Here is a 24419-nt window from a genome sequence, read left to right as displayed (position 1 = left end):
CGTCTGGCCAAAGCGCCAGATATGCAGCCCAGCACATTTGGACATACTTAACTAAAAAAGCATTTGTTCATCTGTAATTCAAATTTATTTGGGCATGCTATACTTTTAATTGCTAAATCTTGCAGCCCTGAACACCAGTTGTCCTTAATGCTCGCAACAATTCTTTGAGGAAGGCACTATTATTATCTCCATTTCACAGAAACTGAGACATAGTCAAATTAAGTGACTTGTCCAGAGTCACACATCTATCTGTTAACACACGCTTAGAAACCAAATGCTTAGGCCGCTTTGTTCCCACCAATGGCCGTTTTGTGCATTTATGTTGAAAACTACCATCACCTGTCTCGCTGAAACTTCTTTTCTGATCTTGTTCTCAAATTACCAGAGTAGGCCCCATTCACTGACCAATATGCAAAGCATTGGGTCCCAATTTTCAGAGTTAAAAAAGAGATTTAAGTATTATATAAATGAAGGATAGAAGTAGCACTGGGGATGGCAAAAGTCAGATCTGCAATTTCTAAGAATGTGTTTTATTGCCAGAATACACATGCAAAGGGAAGGGACAGAAAGACCAGATGTTGGAACCTCATGGTGTCAGAAAACTGCCACTCAATAACGAAGCTGCTGGGGGACAGATGGTATGAATGGCCCTGGAAGTTCGCACACTGGAGCATCTGAGATCACTCAAACAGCAATAGTCTTGGTTTTTCAAATGACAATTAAAACTGCCTGACAGCGAATAAATGAGTTTAACTTGATTCTTTGTGAGATTGATTCATTCTGCACTTCCCGTCCCCCTAGCAATCGTTTTTCTCCAGCTGTTTTTAAAAGAAAACAAAGGCCATCTAATACTGTGCCAAGCATTTGAAACACCACTGATCTTCCCCTTTAAACACAAAGCAAAAGCTAATTTCCTGATTAGACTTATACACTTATCAAAAGGTCAACATTAAATTAGTAGCCTTGAAATTTAAGGTTTACCAGCATGTGATACAATTACTTATGGTGGCTCTTTTCTTTTCTCCAGTTTTTTTCCCTTACCAGAAGAGGGAGTTTTCATGACCCTGCCATAGGACTTGTTTCCATTCAAGCTTTAAATATACTAGTGCAGGGTTGAGCCACATGAAACTGGCTCAACCTGATCTTTCATATTTCTGGTCAGTTTAGACTCCCCTGATCTTTTCCTCCCTAAAGATAACATCCAGCCCTAGCTGGTTTGGATAGAGCATTGGCCTGCGGACTGAAAGGTCCCAGGTCTGATTCTGGTCAAGTTTCGGGCTTGATCCCCAGTAGGGGGTGTGCAGGAGGCAGCTGATCAATGATTCGGTCTCACCATTGATGTTTCTATCTCTCTTTCCCTCTCCCTTCCTCTCTGAATCAATAAATATATATTTAAAAATAATAATAATATCTATGTGAAGAGATGATATACTAATTAGCTAGACTATAGTTATCATTTCACTATATGTCTATTTCACTATATATATCAAACCATCATATTGTACACCTTAAATACATACAATATTCATTTAAATTTTAATTTTTTAAATATATATATATATTTTTATTGATTTTTCACAGAAAGGAAGGGAGAGGAATAGAGAGTTAGAAACATTGACAGAAGAGAAACATCGATCAGCTGCCTCCTGCACACCCCCTACTGGGAATGTGCCCGCAACCAAGGTACATGCCCTTGACTGGAATTGAACCCAGGACCCTTCAGTCCACAGGCCGACGCTCTATCCACTAAGTCAAATCGGTTAGGGCTAAAAATTAAATTTTAATTTTGAAGAATAATCATGAAGTAAATCAATGCAACCATCCTTTGTGTTAGACATGAGCAGAGTAAGGTAATGGGCCAGGTACAGAAACTCACCAGGGCAGAAAGTTCCGGATGCCTAGCAAGGGGTAAAACTGGGAAAACAAGAACCTTGCCCCCAGGGTAACCTGTCCTCCAATCGCATATCTCTGGTCAGAGGGTTTAAACCCCACCCCCCACCTTTCCCTCCCTAAAGATTACATCTAGGCCTCAGTTGTATTTCAGCTCCAGGCTCAGAAAAGCAGCAAAACCAGACAAGTAATACCTTGGCTGCCTCAGGACCAGCTGCATTGACTATCGATTCCCCTGCCCTGGCACCGACCAATCAGTGGAGACCACAACCCTGAAAGAGCACACCGGGAAGCTGATGGATAGTCTATTAAGATCCTCCCTGCCTGGCTGGTTTGGCTCAGTGGATAGAGCATCGGCCTGCAGACAAGGGTCCCGGTTAGATTCTGGTCAAGGCCACATGCCCCGGTTATGGGCTTGGTCCCTGGTGGGGAGGCGTGCAGGAGGCAGCCGATCAATGATTTCCTCTCATCATTGATGTTTCTCTCTCTTCCATTCCCTTCCTCTCTGAAATCAATAAAAATATATTTGGGGGGAAAAAATCCTCCCCAAGACCTCCCCTAAGATTTCCACCTGCAAGAAATACAAATATGCTCAGGACAAAGGACCCAGTGCATGCTCTCCCTCCAAGGGGCCACCGCTGCCGTTTTCCCACAGACACGCATCCCCCAGCTTCTACGTGACCCCATGAGGCTCACGGCCGGGGAGCAATGGGCAGCAGCAGCTCGCCCCCTGCTAACCCGGAACTTGTCTCTAAGGCCCCCTTTCCTCTGTGTAGCCCTTCCCTTTGGGTATCCCCATCCCCTATCCACTTTTTCCTTAAATAATTTAATTTTCTTTCATCACCATCTGAGGTGGGTATGTAGCCTGCCCACCCACCACCAAGTTGAACCTTTCACGTTCTTCCTGGTCATTGTAACAATAACAACAACCGAATTCTCTAAAAGTTTCTAGTTACCTGTATGATATACACGCACGTGTGGATCTTAGAAATTGTGGGATAGCAGAGAATGAACAGTGGCAAGGGGAGTGCTCATGGAAAATTAGAACGAATTGTGAGAAGAAGCAAGTCATCTTTTCTGTTAAAAAGCAGTGTAGTCAGCCGCATTTTGGACTGTGTAACGTGGCAGCCACGTTATTGGCTGAGGGCTTGCAGCTCCCCTGGGGGCCGCCATCTTAAAACAGCAAAGGACAACCCCTCCCTTTGAATTAGCCTATCACGAAAGACTGTGCGCCTGAGCTCCAATCCAGAGTGAGAGGCCCTGACAGGTTTGGCTCAGTGGATAGAGCATCGGCCTGCAGACTGAAGGGTCCGAGGTTCGATTCTGGTCAAGGGCATGTACCTTGGTTGCGGGCACATCCCCAGTAGGGGGCGTGCAGGAGGCAGCTGATCAATGTTTCTCTCTCATCGATGTTTCTAACTCTCTATCCCTCTCCCTTTCTCTCCGTAAAAAATCAATAAAATATATTTTTTTAAAAAATGAGACAGGTCACATGCATAAGGGATTATAAAGCCAAGCAGCCCACCTGCTCCGTGTGCATGCGCTTCCTGACCATGTGTGCGCACCCACCTACATAGAAGTAAAGATGTTTGCCTTGCTGCCTGGCTCCTGGTATGTTTTGTGTTCTACCAGGACCCCTGCATTGGGGAGCTTGCCTTATTTCTAACAAAATTACAGATTCCAAGCTTGAACACAACTACACAAAACATGAAAAGCTGCCGAGTGGAGAGCTAGAGCTTTGTTTTTTGTTTTTAAATATATTTTTATTGATTTCAGAGAAGAAGAGAGAGGGAGATATAGTAACACCAATGATGAGAGAGAATAACTGATTGGCTGCCTTCTGCACCCTCCCTCCCCCCTACACACACACACACACACACACACACACACACACACACACACTGGGGATTCGAGCCTGCAACCTGGGCATGTACCCTGACTGGGAATCGAACCGTGGCCTCCTGGTTCATAGGTCGATGCTCAACCACTCATCCACACCAACTGGCCAAGGAAATAGAGCTTTGGCTTGCTCTTAAAATACTTTTAGTGATTAGCTAATCTTGAGATTTGGGATAAGTGGAAGGGTATTGGGGTCCAACGCCAGCAGGTCCAGGGGTCCCCAAAGGTGTGGACAGAGTCGGCGAAGAAGGAATGACACGGAGACAGCATACAGTTGATCAGCAGCCTAGCCAGGATCTCCAGCCAGGATCTCCAGCCAGGATTTCCAGCCAAGTTCTGTCTTTTATTGCCTTGTTACATCTGTATTAATACCAGTTGATTTTAATCCTGTCGATTTCTATTCCAAAGGTTAGGGCTTTTCTTATCTCCATTCCAGGGAGTAAAGATTATGTAGCTTAAGCGTGATTGTTCATAGTTAAAGTGATTAACTACCCTCCTGGCATTTAGTTAAGGGGTTTTATTCCCTCCCTAACTTCAGGGAAAAATCCCTACCTGGGGAAACAACTTTTCTCCGAGAGGTGACCCTGTTTAAAACACATAGCGCCAAGAAGGGGAGCAAACATATTAAGAACAGTATGCCATATACACCAGGTCCCTTGAAACATATGCTGTGCAGATGTTTCTTCCTTGCAGCGACTGTGTCAAGCAGTAAGGATGGACCAGCTTCCGGCAGAAGGGAACTTTCTTCTCCAAGTAATTTTTCTCCACTTAAACAAACAAATAAGAGACAGAACTTAGAAGACAGAACCAAGAGACACAGAACCTAGACACAGAACCTAGAGACAGAACCAAAGGAGAGAACATAGCAAAAGATCCTGGACAGAACCTGGCTACAGAACTTGGTTGGAGAACCTAGACAGAACCTGGCTGAAGAACCCGGCTACAGAACCTGGCTGGAGAACCTGGAGAACCTAGCAAGAGAACATGAACACAGAACCTGGCTGGAGATCCTAACCAGAACTTCGCTGGAGATCCTGACCAGAACTTGGCTAGGCTGCTGATCAACTGAACGCTGTCTCCGTGTCATTCCTTCTTTGCCGACTCCATCCACACCTTTGGGAACCCCTGGACCTGCTGGGGTTGCACCCCAGCACCCATCGCCTGGACGGTCCTCTCGGGGACCTTGTTTACTTGTTTATTTTGATAAAATGAAGGGAAGACTGTCTTGCTGCGAAATTCAAAAGAGAGAATATGTGAAATTGATCAGGATTATGCCAAAAGCTTCAAAAAAAACACAAACAAATAAACAAATACATAGTATATAAATTATAGGAGAAAATATATGGAAATAAAATCCAACCCATACAATGTTCAGAGAATTGAAAGTAAAGCTTTTCCACCCTGGCCGGGTGGCTCAGTTGGTTGGAGTGTTGTCCCATGCATGAAAAGGTTGTGGGTTCCATTCAGTTGGGGCTCATACAGAGGCAACCAATCTATGTTTCTCTCTCACATGCATGTGTTTTTGTTTTTGTTTTCTCTCTCTCCTTGCCTCTCTCTAGAACAGTAATAAACACATCCTTGGGTGAGAATAAAAAAGAAAATGAACTTGTTCCTCCTGCATTAAAAAATAGCTTTAACCTCACCTGCAGACCCCAACCAAAGCGCTATCTGATTTGCTCCGCTCTTATGTAAGATTAAGTACTTAAGCTAAATAAAAAGCTGGAGCCCACAATTGTAGGTTCAATTTCGAGCTCAATTCTGTGTTTGTGGTGTGCATTAGGGCAGCCCTGATGAGGGAAATGAGAGCTTAGTCTACTTTGCATTCTAAGCCTCTAAAAACTACAATCCCCATAATGCAATATAGCAGGGACTGCTTCAAATGAGGAAAAGAAATGTGGGGTTTTTGTGAAAAAAGTTAGAAATCATAAATAAGAAATAAAATGGAGTCACTATAATCGAGCTGTTAAATTACTAACATCTATTAGGTTAAGGTATGAGGAAACAGTTCTATTCTTGTTCTAACTAGCTTGGGAATTTAAACTTTTGAACTTTCTAGATCTGCATCAATGCCTGACTATACATCAAGCCTCCAGATCACCATCTGATAACTCCTGAAGGACTAAGGACAGAATGTTCATGTATCCAGGCCACCTGACATCCAATATCCAGACCACCGGTTATCTAGAGCAAGCATGTCAAGCTCAAAGGCTAACACAGGCTAAATAAACGAGGCATGCAGCCTACAGGCCGCGAGTTTGACATGCTTGACCTAGAGAAATACTATCTCAGACCAATGCAGGGGCTAAGAATGCAGGACTGATTCTTCTTAAGGATATAGTTTTTACCATAAGAACCCTCTCTGCTTTTATATCTTCTTCAGAACACTCTGGGTATTGCCTAGTTGTAATTCTGGTTTGCAAACCCTAAGACTCTTGAATAAATCTTTCTATTTATTTCCTTCCAAAGCCTCCTAATTCAGTTATGCTCAGTAGACAAACACAATACTTGTAACCTCAAAGCAGTTTTAAAATATTAATTAGCATTTTTAAGTTAAAAGTTTAACTTGATTCATCTAATGAAATATTTATTTTTTTAAAATATATTTTATTGATTTTTTTACAGAGAGGAAGGGAGAGAGATAGAGAGTTAGAAACATTAATGAGAAGAAACATTGATCAGCTGCTGCCTCCTGCACACTCCCTACTGGGGACGTGTCCACAACCAAGGTACGTGCCCTTGACCAGAATCGAACCTGGGACCCTTCAGTCCACAGGCTGACGCTCTATCCACTGAGCCAAATCCGTTAGGGTGAAATATTTATTTTTTAAAGGCCAATGACCAAGTTGATTTTATGTAATCCAATATCACTGTATTCTTTTCTTCCGTAATCATTCATGATCCTATGGCAATTTTGTCTGTTTATAATAATAAATGATTAACTCCTGTTACTGGAAGATTAAACAACACATCTGTAATTTTTTACAAATGTCTTAAACTAGTAAATGCAACTATGTGTCACCTGTATAAAATGTCAACAGTGTAAACTGAACTGATATGAAGTTGTGATACAGTTGTACTTAGCTAGTTCTTTTTTTTTCTTTTTTTAGCTAGTTTTTAATAATAGGAAAGGAGCAAAGGAAAGGCCAGATATTATAGGCATGTCATTTGGGCAGCTTCACTAGGAAGCTACTTTACACTCTGTAGGGGTCCAACAAAGGGAAGATAGACACATGCCCAGTAAAGGTGCTTGCTGTCAATCACACCTGAGGACAGAGATGGTTGGCCAGAATGGGCGTGGCCACTGCAAGAGTGCAGACACTAGGGATACAGAGCCCCTAATCAAAGAAGTTTGCTCTCCTGCTCTCTTGTGTGCTCTTGGCTCTTTTAGGACTTGAGTGACTCTGAGATTATGGGGCTCTTTTGCCCCTGTGTTCCTGCATTTGCCCACATGGCCCATGGCCATGTGAACCCCACACACAATGGACGAATGGACCGTATCTAGCCCGATGCTGAACGGGAACCAGCTCCAACATGGAAAGGAAACTCTGGACACTGGCTTTGTTTCTAGCTTTACTAAACCTCAGCAACACTTCTTCTATGACTGGACTAGGGAAATCGGACTTTGGAAACCATGGTGTAATTCCAGGGAAATAAAGCTTTGTACTATATCTCGGGGACCGCTGGAAATGCTTATTCTAGCGGTACCCCAAGAACTCCACTTCCACTAGCAATGGGGGAAGACGAGACTTTTTTTCCCCAATAACAGTTGTATCATTTCACCAATTGAAAGAATTTCTGCTTTTTCTGATTGCACAAATGCAATCAAGTAGTCACTGTGGGAAGCAGTGAAGAAGCGGTGGAATGAAAGTGTGTAGGATGGGGAAAGGAAGGGAGATCACTCTGAAAACGAGAAAAAAAATACTTTCTAATTTAACAGAGCATGTATCTTCTTGAGCATTAATGTGAACATGTACGAAACTTCATGCAACAGGTTGTCCTTAGAAGTTCTTCCTTTAACTTCTGGTTCATCTTTTTACATCGCAAAAGGGCTGTTTCCACTGCTGAGCAGTATTTTTTTCAGTTGGGTTTTTGTTTTGTTTTATGCTGTCTAATCACCTACTGCCTGACCAATAAGCTGGACAGGTATGACTCAGTTGATCTTTTCATCGCTTTGTTCTTTTTTCTCTCTTCATTTTCTTTTTGTTTCTAAAATATTTTTTATCAATTTTTATTTTTTTTAAAAAATATATTTTAATTGACTTCAGAGAGGAAGGAAGAGAGGGAGAGAGAGAAACATCGATGATGAGAGAGAATCACTGATAGGCTGCTTCCTGCGCATCCCCATCTGGGGGACTGAGCCCGCAAACCCAGGCGTGTGCCCAGCCAGACAGACAGGGAATCGAACATTGACCTCCTGTTTCATAGGTCCACATTCAATCACTGAGCAACACCGGCCAGGATTTATTTTTATTTTTTTTTAGAGAGAGGAAGGGAGAGTGAAAAAGAGAAACATGATGTTCTACTCTCACATCTATCTGCTGCCTCCTGCACGCACCCTGGGTGTGTGTGTGTGTGTGTGTGGAGGGGGTGAGGGGTTCAAAGGGGGAATTGAGCTTGAAATCCTGGCAGGTAATCTGACTGGGAAGTCAACCAGCAACCTTTTGGCGCAGGGGGAGGACATCCAACCAATGGATCCACACCTGCCAGGGTTAATCGCTTTATCCCTGAAAAGATGTTCTGAACTTCCTTTATATTGTCGGTAAATTCTGGCAGGTGTATCTGTTTTGCTGAAGATTACGGCCTATAATTCTCAAAGATGTTCCAACGGGTATGACTCCAGAGAATTCAGGGCCCACGGCATTAACAGAAGCTCTCTGCAGCCACGTGTACCAGCTCCGCGCTGGCTTCCCGCTGGGCTCAGAGCCGGGCGCGTCCCGCAGTCTGTCCTCCGCGCAGTCCTCCGAGGCGCAGCTTCCAGCAGGGGTCGCTGCGCCGCCGCCGCGCCCGTGCGTCCGGCCCGGCCCGTTCTCGCCGCGCCTGCGCCGACGGAAGGGGCGGGGCACGGGCAGGGCGGTGCCTGGAGGCCGGAGGTCGGCCCGGCTGCGGGGGGGAGGGGGGAGCGGCTCTGACGTACAGGTAACTGCGTCCCTGCCGGGTGCGTGGCGCCCCCGGCCCGTGACCCCTCTCTGTTGCTTCACCGCGCGCACCGGTGAATAGGGGCTCGGCGCGCGCCGCCGCCCCGCCCGCGCCGCTGCCGCATCTCCGCGTGAGTCTCCCGCTTCGTGGCCCGGCCCGCCTCGCCTCCCCTCGTGACGCCCCGGGGGCCCGGGGGCTGAACGGGCCGTGGGAACCCGGCGGGCCGAGACTGTCCGCCCCCACGCTCGGCACCTACTGCTGTCTCCCGGCGCAGACCGGGAGCTCGCGGCCGCTCGTGTTCCGTTCCCCTTGACCTTGAGGAGCGGGAAGGTGCGCAGCCCGCGGGCGCGGGGAGGGAGCGAGGAGAGCCCGGCCTCGCCCCTGCAGCCAGCCCGGTCGCCTCTGGTCTCCGGGGGAAGGGAGGCTTTCTAATTGCAGTAAACCTGCAGCAGGGAGACCGGGTCCTCCTGATGGAGTAGCGAGCAGGCTCGGGCACTGCACCGACCCCGCAGCTCCCGGACCGCGTGGCCTCTGCAGCCTTCGGTTCGTCCACAGGTTTTATCTCTCTCCGGAAATCTCGCCCGAAACCGCCGTGGGGCTCACTGCCTCGAGCACCCCTGTGCGCAGTCACGGTGTCGCCAAGGAAATATTTTAAAATACTCTCCTCCCGGGTCGCTTACCTCCTTGGGACCTTTTATGGTTCCCATGCCCTCTGGGTCAAGTCCAAGGAGATCTAAGATAGGCGAGGCCTTTGGAGACTAGCTTCTTGCCCATCTTCTTTGTGCTCTTTCGGACTCCAATGTTCCAGCCCTGATCTCCCTTCATTCCACAGTCATTAAGCACTTACCACGTGCCGGGTACTATCCTGGGCGCTTAGATTGAGCCGAGGAAAGGGCACAGGTGAAGATCCCTGCCCTTGCGGAGTGTTTATCCTAGCAGGGAAGACAGGCAAAAAATAAACATTAAAAAGCCACCAGTAAGTTAGATCGTGATAGCAGGTGATCAGTGCTATGGGGCAGGAAACGAGGGCAGAGTCAGGGGACATCGGGAGGGGGAGATGCCTGTTAAGTAGAGTCAGAATGAGTGGACCTCCTTGAAGTGAGGATGCGCTGTCCGTGGGGACATCTGGGGCGAGAGTGTTCCAGGTGCAGCTGGCACAAAGGACTCTCCCCAGCAATGTGCCTGTTGTGTATGAGGAGCATCAGGGAGGCCTGTGTGGCCGGAGCTGAGTGAGCAAGGGCCAGAGTGGCAGGACATGAGGTCAGAGAGGAAACGGAGGGGCCAGATCCCAGGAAGCCTTTAGGCCAGTGGCTCTCAACCTTCCTAATGCCTCGATCCTTTAATACAGTTCCTCATGTTGTGGTGACCCCCAACTATGAAATGATTTTCGTTGCTACTTCATCACTGTAATTTTGCTTCTGTTATGAACCGTAATGTAAATATCTGATTTGCAGGATGTATTTAGGCGACCCCTGTGAAAGGGCCGTTCGACCCCCAAAGGGGTCGCGACCCACAGGTTGAGGACCGCTGCTTTAGGCCATGGTAGGGATTTTGCTTTTCTCGGTGCTTGCGTAGGGTTTTGAGGAAAGTAGTGACATGGTGTAAATTACTTTTTAAAAGAATCACTGACCACTGTGGAGAACAGGCTCTCACAGAGCCTTCGTGGGTAACCTGGTGAGAGAGGAGGTGGCCTGAACCTGTGGTGGCAGAGGAAATGGTGAGCTATGGAACTTGGTGTCCTGACATCATGCATATGGGCCTGAGGGAAAGGGAAGAGTCGAGAATGACCGGAAGCTTTCGTTCTTAGCAACTAGAAGGGTGGAGTTATCACTGACAGGTGGGGAAGGCTGCAGCTGAAGCAGATTGGGAATTGGGGATATATCAGGAGTTGTTTTTGGACCCGTTGTTTCCGGTGCCTGTTACACCCTTACACACTGAACGGAAGATACGGAACAAGCAATTGGATATTGTGTCGGGGGTCCCCAAGGCCGCCTCCAGGTTCATTGATTCACTGGGAAGGCTCGATAGAACTCAGCTGTGGGTCACAGCAAACGCATACAAAGCACAGCCAGCAATGGAGAGGATGCCTGAGACAGACTGGAGGAAGCCAGGGTCAGTCTTCCAAGCCAAGAGTCCTCTCCCAGTGCAGTCACGTTGGACGTGTGTAATTCTCCCAGCAACACATTGTGACAAGGTGGGAAATGTCTATCAGGAAAGCTCATTAGAGAGTCAGGGCCCCAGGTTTTTATTAGGGTTTAGTCACATAGGCACCCTCTGTCGAGAATGAACCAAAATTCCAGACTCGCAGAAGGAAAGCGGGTATTCAGCATAAATCAAGTACAGTGGGGCCTTGACTTACGAGTTTAATTCGTTCCGTGACGGAGCTCGTAACTCAAATTACTCGTATGTCAAATCAAGAAGTGAACGAGTGAGACACGTGATGCTGGGCTGATGTTGTGGCGTTCACTGTGACGTTCGCTGCGCCAACTAGAGGGCGGGTATCTGAAGCTGGCTCGTAACCCGAATTTTAGCTCGCAACTCAAAGCAAAAAATCGGCTGAGAGACGGCTCGTATCTCGAAAAACTCGTTAGTCAGGACACTCGTAAGTCAAGGCCCCACTGTAGTTTGTACAGACAGATTAGGCCCAGTGAGCCACTCCTGTCCGTTCTGTGAATGGTGAGAACCCTCCTGAAATCCAAGTTCCCGGACACCAGCCAAGGGCCACCTTGCAAGCGGGCTTTCTAAGGATAGCAGTCTCAGGCCTACTATAGTAACTGTTCTGCACAGACATACAAGTCTGGAATTTGGAAGAAAGGTCTGGAATGGTGATATAGGGAGCCATTGGCATTTACTAGTAGGTGGTACTTAAAGCCACGGAGATGCCTGGTGTCTTGATAAACATTTGCCAAAACTGATGGAGCCGGATGATGTGAGTGTAGGAGAGGATCGGAGGCTGAGCCCTAGGCCCTCCAACATTAGGATGTCAGGGAGAAGAGAAGGAAGCAGCAAAGAAGTGTCGAAAAGCAGCAGCCGGTGAGGTAGGAGGTAAGCGGAGAGTGAGGTGTCCTGAAACCAAGTGGAGAAGAAAAGAGTGGTTAGTTGTTTCAAATGCTACTGAGAAAGTAAGATAAGACGGGGGCAAACAGCTGGCCTTTTGGATTTAGAAATGAGAGGCACTGAAGAGAGCATAGACACCCTTTTGAGGAGTTTTGTTGTAGGGAGGAGCAAGAAGAGCAGCTGGGGGGTAGTGGGGTTAAGAGGTTCGTTGGTTTGTTCTGAATGAGAAATAACACCATGCTGATGAGAATGGTTCACTAGAAAGTGAAAAATCACTGTTGGAACTTTCTGTTTCCTCAAAGCTCATTCCCGACCACTTTTGCCATCAGAACTCTCCTCAGGCATCCCTGCTCTGGCTCCAGCCTGCGCAAGAACAGCCTCCTCGACCTCAGCTTTCACTCAATGTTCTCTGACACCCACATTCCACTTCAGTGGCAGCTTCTTGGCAGGACTGTGTCTTATGTAGCCCTCGCTGGCCACTTGGCATGTGAGTGGAAGTAGGAATAGGTAGGATGCTCATTTCATTTCTCGAAAGTGAATCTTCAAGTAGTCACTGGTTTTTGTGTGTGCTGAGCAGATTGGGGATGGAGTGAGAAATGGGGTACAGTTCCCGCCCTGTCACTGCCCTTAGGAGATAAGAATAGTACAAAAGACATACAGCATTGGTGCAGCGTGAATTTGGAAAGGGGCACGGTGAGTGGGGACAGGGGAGGGTGGAGGAGAGGCCTGGATTTTGGGTGGAGCCTGGAAGAAAAGAGGCCATGTTAAAAGGATAGAAACTTTTTTTCAGTAGTAGAATCCTTATTTTCAATGAAATACAACGAACCCCGGTATTCACCAGCACTGCTTGCTGTTCTGGTTGAAGAGGGGTTGGGCCTGCTTCGTTAGCCCTCTCCTCTGGCACTCCCACGTCTCTGACTAGTTTCAAAACTCTGAGGCAGAATCCAGGTTTCTTTCTTAACAACAAAAACAAAAAAAATGTTTTTATTGATATTTTTAGAGAGAGAGGAGGAAGGGAGAGGGATAGAGAGATAGAAACAGCATCGATCGGCTGCCTCCTGCATGCCCCGCACCAGGGATCGAGCCCGCAACCTGGGCAGGTGCCCTGACAGGGTCAACGTTCAACCGCTGCAAATCTGAGTTTCAAAGCTCTGGGCAGAATCAGGGGTAATGCTTGGCTTGCCATTTTGGTTATGTTTATTGTAATTACATGAGTACGATTTTAAAGTTATTTTGTGCTAGTAAAAGTTTCCTAGTGTAGGTAACTATTAACTGTGATGTATGCAGAGAGCACCATCATACCTGGCATTCCTCACAGAGACAGCAGTGTGGTGTAACGGCAGGACTCTGGGATCGGGTGTGTGGGAGTCCAGGGACTGACCCAGAGAGGACTTCCCTCCCCAGGAATGTCTCCTCTTAGATTTCACCTACACGAGGACGACACTTCCAATCCACTATTCCCGAACTCTTCATTCTCTCTAGTATTACAGTCGGTGAAGGCTAGCTTTTGTCCAAAGAAAATGAGAAATGTCATGGTGTAGCACAGTGGTTCCCAACGTGGGGCACATGCCCCACAGGGGGGCAATTTGGTTTTTAAGGGGGTAATTCAAGAATGAGTTATTAACAGTGAATTTTTTGCATTTCTTATGGTTCTAGGGGCCTTATATACAGTATATAAATATATATTGTGACATACGCATTTCAGTTCTCATATGTTTTGAAACTTTGCTATTTTTTCATATCACTTCATATTATTATTTTTTTAAACAATTTCTTTTTTTTTTTTTTAATTTTTTTTTTTTAAATATATTTTATTGATTTTTCACAGACAGGAAGGGAGAGAGATAGAAAGTTAGAAACATCGATGAGAGAGAAACATCGATCAGCTGCCTCCTGCACATCTCCTACTGGGGATGTGCCCGCAACCCAGGTACATGCCCTTGACCGGAATCGAACCTGGGACCCTTCAGTCCGCAGGCCGACGCTCTATCCACTGAGCCAAACCGGTTTCGGCTTAAACAATTTCTTAGTGACTTCTTCCTCAGTACTTCAACTGTCCTTTTGTTCTTTTTTTTTCTCTTTCATGGCTGCCATGTTCTTTGGAAGCTTGTGAGACCTAGTTAATGGCCTTTTAGACTTCCTCCACGTGAATAGGAGTTCACTTTTTGAATAACAAGAATTATATGGCACGGGGTTGGGGGGAGGTATCAGAATTTTAGAGGTGCTTAGGTGGGGCATGGCCAAAAAAAAGGTTGGGAACCACTGGTGTAGCAGAAAGAGCACTGGATTTGGAGTCAGAAGATTGGTGGGCGATTCAGCATGGTAGCGAAGAGCCTGGATTAGGAGCCAGGGAGCCTGGCTTTGAGTCCACTTAGTGTCTGTGTGACCATGTAACTTAGATGGGCTTGTTGGAAGGAATAAATGAATTCATGTGTAGAGCAATGCCTGACCCATAGTAATTAGTGAGTGTTAAGACTTGTCATTGAAATCCTGGCTATCTCACTTGCTAGCTGTATGACTTAGCAACGTGTTAAATTGGTCCAATTTTAGTTTGTATTCTTTTGTAAAATGAGGAGCTTGCACAGAGTTATCCCTGAGAGGCTGCCTTTGCTGTCTCTGCAGACAGGAACAGCTCTGGGAGTGTTGTTAATTGGGATGGAACATGAAGCCAGGCCTGAGCTCCAAGGCATACATACGGCCTTTGGCATTATACCTGACAGCAAAAAAATAATTTGCTGAAGTCACTTAGACCAGTGTTTTCAAACTTTTTGTTTATTGGGATCCACAGTAAATGCATTTTACATGATGACCCAGTGTGTGTGTGTGTGTGTGTGTGTGTGTGTGTGTGTGTGTGTGTGTGTGTGTGTATACATACATTTTTGCATATGTGAGTAAATGTAACAAAAGTTTCATGAAGCACTATTAGCAGTATTTACTCTTGCTATATGTGATGCACTGTAATATTTTCTATACCCTTCAGTTGTAGCTCTTAAAAAGTAGACATTTTCATAATGGTTCATGACCCACAGTTTAAAAAACACTCACTTAAAGATGGGCAAATCATTATTATTAATGTCAGTCTTCATCTTTTCCATTACATAAGCATCTTACAAACCAGTCTAGTCTAGGCCCAACAGCAGGGGGTGATTTCAACCAAGACTGTCTTAGCCCATAACTTAGACATCACCTGGATAAATTCTAATGAGTCTAGAACTTAAGCCCAACACAGAATTCCTGAGGCTGATGATGGAGAGCTCTGGCTACTTATGGTGAACCTTCCTGTTTTGGCTGAGTGGTTAGGTATGAGAGGACCTGCTAGTAAGGGAATTATTTTTCTTAAAATTTTACACTGTGAAGAATATATACCAAAAATGTGAACAGTAGTATCATAGAGGAGATGATTGGTAATTTGACTTTTTTAAAAAATTTTTCAAAATTTCTTTTTTTCAAATTTTACTTATTTATTTATTTTTAGAATGAGAGAGGAAGGGAGAAAGGAGGAGAGAGGGAGAGAGAAACATCAACCTGTTGTTCCACTCATTTATGCATTCATTGTTTGCCTCTTGTATGTTCCCTGAAAGGGGATTGAACCCGAAACCTTGGCATATCGGTATGATGCTCCAATCAACTGAGCTACCCAGCCAGGGTTCAGATTTTCTGCCATGAAAATATATTTCATATATAATCATTGAAATCTCTTTTAAAAATTACATTACTACTAAAAATTCCTTCTTGGCAAAATAAAGGGTAAAAAATACTTTACTTGGCAAAATAAAAAGTAGTTCATCATTAGGTAACTTTAAAAAAAATTAATTGTAGTGGGCCATAAACTATTTTCTTTATCACTGCTGATGTAAAATTTAAAGTTCTTTCTATAAATGATTATCATCTGTTCTGTATTAGATTAGGTAGACCATGTGTATAAATATCAGTATTTCTCTTTAAGGTGCTTCAAGTAATTTCTAGTCAGTATTTTAGAGTACTCTAGGGATTTTGTAGCATTTAAAAATCATTTCAAATTATAGTTGTGTTGAAAAACAGCCCTCAAATTGAGCCTGCTTTATTTCTCATTTACAGCTCACATTGGGGTCCCAAGAGCACTAAAATATAGAGTTGAGCTTCTGTAGTCTGCCTCATTCATGCCAACAAAAATAAGGCCCAAAATGTTAACAAATATAATTTAGAAGTAGCTAGCTATGAGCTGTTGAGTGAGCTTACAGGTAATTGCTGTTGTCAGCTTTGTGATGAATGGAGAGTAAGAAGGAGAAGTCGTGCGAATCATTACCAGATCAGTCTGAAAGGATAGCCTTGGCGCAAAGTCACTTGCAGACTTGAAGTACGCGGGTACTGACCACATGGCAACCCTTCTCGCATTACTATTCATGGTGTTAAAACCATCTTGATGGACATGGGAACAGTCTGCCACCGTCATAATAATATAGTTTCTACTGCCGTTGAGGTACTGTAGGTATTGGTTGCTCTCTGGCATGTCAGCACCTCCGTGCCTCAGGAGACAATTATCTAGCTTGTGGTCTCCAAGCCTCTTTTCTTTGCTAGCTAATGCCTCTGCAAACAGTGGGAAGATGTCAAAGGTAAAAGGTGGTAAAATGCACACCTGTCCAGTTGGTTCATTCCTAGCTCTGCTTTGCTGGGGTTGAAGGCTGAAATAAAGTTTAGAGATTCACTCTGGGTTTTAGGAAGACATGATCTGGTGTCCTTCCTTGGCAAAGTCAATAGTGTAAGGATGTACTGTATGTCAGTAAATAGTCTTTCTCTCCATGAGATTTTTCTTTAAAAAAAAATTGAGAACTATTGTTAATATTTTTCAGTAGCAGTCAGTACCAAGCTAATTCAGGGGTTGGAAAGAGTAGAACCAGTGTTTGCACAGATATTAGTATCTAGTATGACCCTTCTGGCCACCCTATAAGGCAGTGATGGCGAACCTTTTGAGCTCGGCGTGTCAGCATTTTGAAAAACCCTAACTTAACTCTGGTGCCGTTTCACATATAGAAATTTTTTGATATTTGCAACCATAGTAAAGCAAAGACTTATATTTTTGATATTTATTTTATATATTTAAATGCCATTTAACAAAGAAAAATCAACCAAAAAAATGAGTTTGCGTGTCACCTCTGACACGCGTGTCATAGGTTCGCCATCACTGCTATAAGGTAAGCACATTAATTGCAGCTTGAAGACTCACCATGGCACACTGCATGGCCCTTCGTACATGCAAACCGACACTGCCTTTTGTAGGGAGCTTCAGTACCATAGAGGTATAAAGCGTTCGTGGTGTGTGTGTGGTTTGTGCGGTAAGAATGCCAGGACACTGCACTTGTGAAGTAAAACTGTGTCATTGTCTGTTGCAGGTTATATGCACCATGGCTATGACTAGTGTCAGATTGCCCACCAGTATTTTAAGAAAGCCAGATGCCTGGATTGGACTCTGGGGAGCGCTACGAGGGACACCTTCACACAAACTCTGTGCTTCCTGGAATCGGTACTTCTGTTTTTCTAGTACCAAATTAAATGCACCAAGTTATAAAACACTTTTCCATAACATTTTCTCACTGAGACTCCCAGGACTTTTAATAGCTCCAGAATATATTTTCCCGTTTTCTATAAGACTCAAAAGTAATATAAGCTCTAAAAAATCCACTAAAAAGACTCTGCAGAAAGTTGAAGCTGAAGAGGACTCTGATGAAGAGAGCGATCATGAAGTGAGTGAGCAAGAAGAGGAGCTGGAGGATGACCCCAGTGTGGTCAAAGACTATAAAGACCTGGAGAAAGTAGTGCAGTCTTTTCGGTATGATATTATCCTGAAGACAGGCCTAGATATTGGCAGAAAGTAAGTATGATGTGCATTTCATTACAAAATCACTTGTCTTCTTGTTGGTTATTTTAACGTAGCATTATCAGTATTGTGGTGAAGAGTAACCATAGATATGAAAAGACCTTAGAGGAAACCTCTTTCATTTCTGTAGACAAAAAAATTGATTCCCAAAGAAGTCAAGTGACTGCAAATCCCACGTGCCATATTTCCTTGTTTCTAAATCTCCCATAAGATTTTAAGATGAACCATTAATAACATCTTTGAGGAGAAAAGGAATCACTGTGTTAGATGTATATTGAAAAAAAAAAAGTATATCGTAAGCATAAATGCATGTGGGTTTTACAAATACTGCAGCGTGAAAAAATGCCTTTTAGAATCAACTAAAGCAGTATAATGTGGTTAAGAATGCAGGCTCTGGCCCGGCTGGTGTGGCTCAGTGGTTGAGTGTTGACCTATGAGCCAGGAGGTCACGGTTCGATTCCTGGTCAGCGCACATGCCTGGATTTCAGGCTCGATCCCCAGTGTAGGGTGTGTAGGGGGCAGCCGATCAATGATTCTTATCATTGATGTTTCTATCTCTCTCCCCCTCTCCCTCCCTCTCTGAAATTAATAAAAATATATTTAAGGGAAAAAAAATGCAGGCTCTGGCCCTGGCCAGTTTTCTCAGTGGTTAGAGCATTGGCCTGTGGACTGACTGAAGCGTCTCAGGTTTGATTCCCAGTCAAGGGCACATACCTCGGTTGCAGGTTCCCCAGCCCCATTAGGGGCGAGTACGGGAGGCATTCAATTGATGTGTGTCACATTGTGTTTCTCCTTCCCCTCCCTCCCTTTCACTCTCTAAAAATCAATGGAAAAAATATCCTTGGGTGAGGATTAAAAAAGAAAGAAAAGAATGCAGGCTCTGCAGCCAGACCACTAATGTCTGAATCCTGATTCTGTGTATGACCTTGGGCATAAATTCTCTGTGCTTCAGTTTCCTTATCTGTGAAATGAGGATAATGGAACCTGCTCTAGAAGGCAGTGGTAGGATTAAATGAGTGTTTCTCTATGTATCTAAAGCACTTATAGCAGTGCCTGGCACATAGTAAGTACTCAGTATGTTACCCGTGATGACGAAAATACTGTGTGTTCATATATAGTGCACAGAGATAGTAAGTATAACTTTCAAGATTTCTTTAATCTCATTCTCTCTTAGACTATAATTATATAAGAATAGTGACCCCCATTATTCATTCATTCCTGTAATAATCATTGTGTGCATAGGTAAGAATTGCGGTATGAATGATAAATTCAGAAAGATTTCCTTACGTAATTTGTACCTTTATGACCTAACTTAATGGCATAGTTCAGTTTTTTCAATCTATGGAGCATAAGGACTCATAAAGGTGACTCAGCCCATAGGCAACCTGATTAGGATTTGTTGAATGTTCTCTAAAATCTGACAGACTCATAAGGGGTCCTCTCCTCTCCCAGGGTAGTAGCTGCTGCTGCTGTAATTAAGCAGAACCCCAGATGTCAGTCACTTGGAATCAGAGCTTCAGGAAGAAAGGGCATTGATTTTTGTCTGCATCCTTCCCTGGTCTAGTTGCCCCAGTGATTAAATTCAGACAGATCAGCAGCTGCTGGATTGGAGTTTCCCCAGTCTCAGTGCAGACCAGTGAGGGTTTCTTAATGGCCTCAGCAGACGTGTGGTGCCTGGTTTTTCAGGCAGAGCACAGAGCAGGTATGTGAGGGGGAGCGCGTGCTCATTACTTAGTTGAGAATCACAGGCGCTGCCACCTTGAAGGGAGTTGCTGCACAGAGAGTCAGGTGGAGAACCTGGGCCCCCTTCCAAGAGGGCTGGTGCAGGTACCTTGGAAAGCCCCATCAAGGTACTGATTACCTGCCTGATGGTACTAGCAAATCTTTGCAGCAGGTCAGCGTCTACTTAGAAGTACCCTTTGGTCTCCCTGTTTTAGATACATAGGGAGCAGTTGCCTTTCACTTTCCCAGCACCCAGGCTGAAGATTTTGTGGGGAGGTACACGTCACTGTCAGAATAAGCATTAATGGCAGGTGTGTTTCTCAAACTTGTGTAATGGTTCTGAAATATATTTCTATTTTAAAGCACTTTGACTTTTTTTTTTAAGCAAAGTGGAAGATGCATTCTACAAAGGTGAACTCAGGCTGAACGGGGAAAAATTATGGAAGAAGAGCAGAACGGTGAGATAATAAGACAGCCAGATGTTTTTGTCTGTTGCTTTACAAGTACTCAGTTAATGCCCCTACCTTCCCCTCGGGCTCCTTACTTGGGGCATCCTTATGTCTGTCTTACCATTTCTCAGGTCTCCCTAGTCCTGGTCACGCTAGTGAGAATGAATCACCAGCTGGCTTCAGTCACACAGATCACTTGCTCTTTTGCAGCCATAATGACTTTGAGGTGAAGCTCCCCCCCCCCTTTTTTTTTTCTTTAAAATTTCAAGATGACAATCAGAACTGGCAAAAATCTATTATTTAAACTTCTCAGTCATAATATCCAGGCTAAAAAGAAACATTTGATCTATGGAGAGGTTTTTTGGCCCGCTGTTACCTGAGCAGATGTGTAATTATGTGCGGGCGGAGGACACCCCTCCCCCCAGCACCTGCTGGGTACCCTGCTCTGTGCAGGCGCTGTCACACAGGAGGGGTCATGTTCTCTTGACAGCTCCACATCAACACTACTGTAAGCAAAAGAAGTCACTTAGAAAATTTATTTCCAGTATCCAGTGTTACAGTAAATCATATTTGTTAATTCTGTTAAATATATGTATTTTTTAAAAGTAAATTACATAAATATATGCATCTAGAATTAAATTATTAATATTACTAGTATTCTTTGGGTGGGGCATTATGGGTTATATTTTCTTCATGCTTCTTATTTTCTGGATTTCTTACAAATATGTGTCCCTTTCATAATTGGAAAATACAATAATGAAGGTAAAAGTTAATAAAACAAAAATATGAATGACAAAGACCCTTAAAAAGTTAGGAAGACAGACCTCTGAGGCATTGGCAGACATAATCTACCTCCTAGAGTCCAGGGAACCAGTGTTCCGGGCAAGTTAGACACACTTTTGGACGTTTTTATTTTAGCTTCTCTCATATTTCAAAACATCCCAGAGGTTAGAGGCCCTAAGCTGTCTCCTGTTGCCCTGGGACCTGGGAGGGTGTGAGCCGATGGCCATGGACCTGGGTGAGTGCTGCAGCTTTCTTCAGAGTCCTTTCAGGATCATCGTGGACAGGATAAGGGGACTCCTCAGCGCTGGGTCAGCCGCCAAGTCACAAGGCCCACTCTCCCTCTGATGGCACCTGACTTGCTGACTGGGTGTCAGTCATTGCTCTGTGAGCCACAGGAAATCAGGCACTACGGCCACGCTTCTGGAGACAGGGGCCTTCTCCACCCTTACTGCTTTTTCGGGGTTGTAGTCCAGCCCCTCTCACCAGCTGCCGCGTTCCAAAGGCAGGACCCCTTGGTGCAAGGTGTGCCTGTGCTGGGGTCTCATTTACAAACGCCACAGGCCTATTATTCTCCCTCTGCTACGAGATATTGTTAACTACAGCCTAATTGCTGCTGCTTTATTCTGCCTTGGGTGTTCTGTTATCTCGGCTGCCTTCCAGATTTCTCCTGAGGGTCAGCAAAGGAAGGGGCCAGTATTAACATTCTGCTGCCTGTTACTAGGAGACCTGGTAGCCATAGTAACTGCAGCTAAGGGGAGATTTGAAATGTAGATATTTGGAACTGTCCCTAATCCCAGTTTGCTTTGTGTCTGCTGTGCCGTCTCCCACATTAGGAAGGACAGGGCCTTGCAAGGAATAAAGAGCACCTCCTCGTGCATGGCCTGCTCCATGGGGCCCGTGCCTGGCTGCTGGCCTGAAAGATCAGGCGCTTGCCTGATGCTGCAGCTGTAACCCTGGCTGCCTACAGCGGGGCAGAGCTGTGAGCTGCAAACCAGTTGGGACCCAGAGGGCTGTAGGTGCTGGGTAACTGGTGCTTCAGACAGGAGAGTGCAGTGAATCCAGTTGTGGGGACTGAAGCCTTCCTGAGTTCTCTTTCTGGGATGGGGCGGAGAACGGTTCCTTCCCGCTTTTCAGGTACATGTGAGCCTGCCCTTCCCTTACAGTATGTCTATGAGAAGGTACACAAGAAGGCATGCCCTTCCCCTATGTCCTTTTAAATTTCATGTCATGTGCATACATTACTTAATTAAAATGAGTTTTAATGAAACACATTCCCAAGCCTTGTATTTTTGGACGTTAATTTTAAGTGTCCACACAGTTGGAGCTGTGTGGTTATTATTATTATTTTTTAACTGAACCCAGCAGAACTACAGGAGGATCCCCCCACCCCAGGTGATTCCTAGGTCAGTCCATCCTTCAAACCTAGGGGAGAAGCAGTCTTCATGCCTGGCTGTGGTGTGAGCCTTTCTGGTCTCAGCCCAAAGGGGAGAGAGTTAATGGTCTAAAACAGGCCCCTGTGTGGGTTTTTCACCCGCCTGCTCTGGGCTGTCTGGATTGACCAGTGTGGCATCATGGTGAGCAGGTGTGCAGTCCCATGTTGTAGACTGAGTATTGTGCCTACAAAAGCCTTGTGTGGGTGGGAGAACAGATGTTCTGAAAGCATGAAATTATGACTGCCTCAGAGAGCAGTCATTGGAAAATAAGGTAAAAGTCGGCATCTGGCACCATGCCTCTTAACCAGAAGCCTTCTAGTGGGATTTTAAGAAGAAGGTGAGCAGTCTGAGATGGCCCTGGTCATCCCTGCTTGTGTTCTAGTGGAAGAAGCACATGGCATGTGGGGTAGTTTAGCCCCTTCCTTGGTTGCTGGGCAGATCCCCTGGGATCCGGCATTGCTACGACCAGGGGTCCATCCTGGGCTCTCAGCACCCTGGCAACAGTGACTGAATGCCCTAGGCATGCCCTGTACTAGCTCAACCCAAAGCTCCATCTGGGCAGGAATGGGTTTGACCTCAGCCCTTTGAACCTACTGAATCAGCATCCAGCTTGACCCTCTTTTCTGTGGCATTCATCTTTGTGAGTCCTGTCTCTCTTTTTTTAAGTATAGTTGGTATATAATATTATATTAATTATATTAGTTTTAGGTGTACAATGTAGTGATTTGACATCTTTATACCTTAAAGTGTGATCACTTCATTAATTTTAGTAATCACCTATCACCATGCCAGTTTATCACAATATTATTAACCGTATTCCCCTTCACCTTTTTCACCTGTCCACATCCCCTGCGCTCCCCCCCTCCCCCTCACCTCTGGTAACCATCCCTTTGGTCTGTTTCTTGTTTCTCTTGATGATGTGGCATCACTGGGGCTAGTCAGTGCGAGAAAAGCAGATACAGCTTTTTCCATTTTTCCAAGAGGTACAGCTGAGCACTGTTCCATAGTGACTTCCAGCAAACTGCCTAGAGCTGTGGTTCTCAACCTTGGCTGCACATTAGAATCACCTGGGATTCTTTTTTAAATCCTGATTTCTGGGCCTCATCCTCCGGAAATTCTGTTTCTTTGTTATGGGGTGGGGCCACAACATTAGTAACAAAGAAACAGAATTTCTGGAGGATGAGGCCCAGAAATCAGGATTTTAAAAAGAATCCCAGGTGATTCTAATGTGCAGCCAAGGTTGAGAACCACTGGTCTGAAGCATGATCATGTAGCGCATCTGGACTGAAATCAGTGAAAAGTGTTACACTGGAAATTGTCTTCTCAATGCATGTAGTAATTACTATGCACATAATCTCTAAGACTGTGCCCCGCTTTTTGTCTTTTGCCATTGTTATCAAAATAAGTGCCTCCATGCAGATGTGTCTTTAAATCATCCAATAGAGGTATTTGAGTCACACCACATAGGGACTGCCACAAGCTGCCAGTTGTCTAGGTCTGAAGGCAGGACACTGACTGGTATTGAGGTGCACGTGTTGGAGGCAGGCAGCTGAGTGTGGCCCTAGGAACCAAGTGACTGTTACAGAGGAGTCAGGACCTTTCCTCACCTGCCCCTGGGTGATGATCACCTGGTGAAAACTCAGAGCAGAGATGTTTGCATTGGCCTGCATTTCCCAAGATGTAATAAAGGTTCTGTTGTCTCTTAAATTTCAGGTGAAAGTGGGAGATACGTTGGATATTCTAATTGGAGAAGATAAGGAAACAGAAACAGAGGTAGTGATGCGGATTCTCCTGAAAAAAGTGTTTGAAGAGAAGACTGAAAATGAAAAATACAGAGTGGTCTTACGACGGTGGAAAAAGTTAAAATTGCCTAAAAAGAGTGTGATGAAATAAATGGATTGCTTTTTAACAATAAAGCGTTTTCTACTGGTCGGGGAAGGAGCGAGCTCAGAAAGCAGGCATTTTTATTCAGATAAAGTTCTCACCATTTGTGGAATCTGCTGAACCATGTTGGAGCAATCAGGATCCATATCTTGGAGTCTACCCAGCCTGGATTTCTGTCCTGGGCTTGATTTGTGCTTAATTTGACTCGGGAGCATGAGTGAAATGTATGCAGGAGGAGCTAAGCCCGGAGAGGTTTTAATGACTAGCCTGCTGTTTCCCACGTTCACTACCTGGGAGGCGGGGTAACATAAA

The 24419-nt window shown here is 45.0% G+C and overlaps 1 protein-coding gene across 8 annotated transcripts; it reads left to right on the top strand.

Annotated features, from left to right (window-relative positions):
* The first annotated feature begins 8859 nt into the window (after positions 1–8859).
* On the top strand, positions 8860–24277 carry MTRES1 (mitochondrial transcription rescue factor 1). 8 transcript variants are annotated; one of them, XM_036317609.1, is made up of 4 exons: positions 8860–8925; positions 17352–17830; positions 19944–20016; positions 23937–24277. In XM_036317609.1, exons 2-4 carry the CDS (start codon positions 17364–17366, stop codon positions 24114–24116), a joined length of 720 nt encoding a protein of 239 aa, XP_036173502.1. In that variant the 5' UTR covers positions 8860–8925; positions 17352–17363; the 3' UTR covers positions 24117–24277. The 8 variants fall into 8 exon arrangements, with proteins under 8 accessions (XP_036173502.1, XP_036173504.1, XP_036173500.1 ...); XM_036317611.1 differs by having other exon boundaries at positions 8873–8944; XM_036317607.1 differs by having other exon boundaries at positions 8919–9055.
* Positions 24278–24419: the final 142 nt, after the last annotated feature.

Source organism: Myotis myotis, unplaced genomic scaffold (genome assembly GCF_014108235.1).
Source record: "Myotis myotis isolate mMyoMyo1 unplaced genomic scaffold, mMyoMyo1.p scaffold_m19_p_7, whole genome shotgun sequence".
In the NCBI taxonomy this organism is placed as follows: Eukaryota; Metazoa; Chordata; class Mammalia; order Chiroptera; family Vespertilionidae; genus Myotis; species Myotis myotis.
This window is presented reverse-complemented; position numbering and strand designations above follow the sequence as displayed.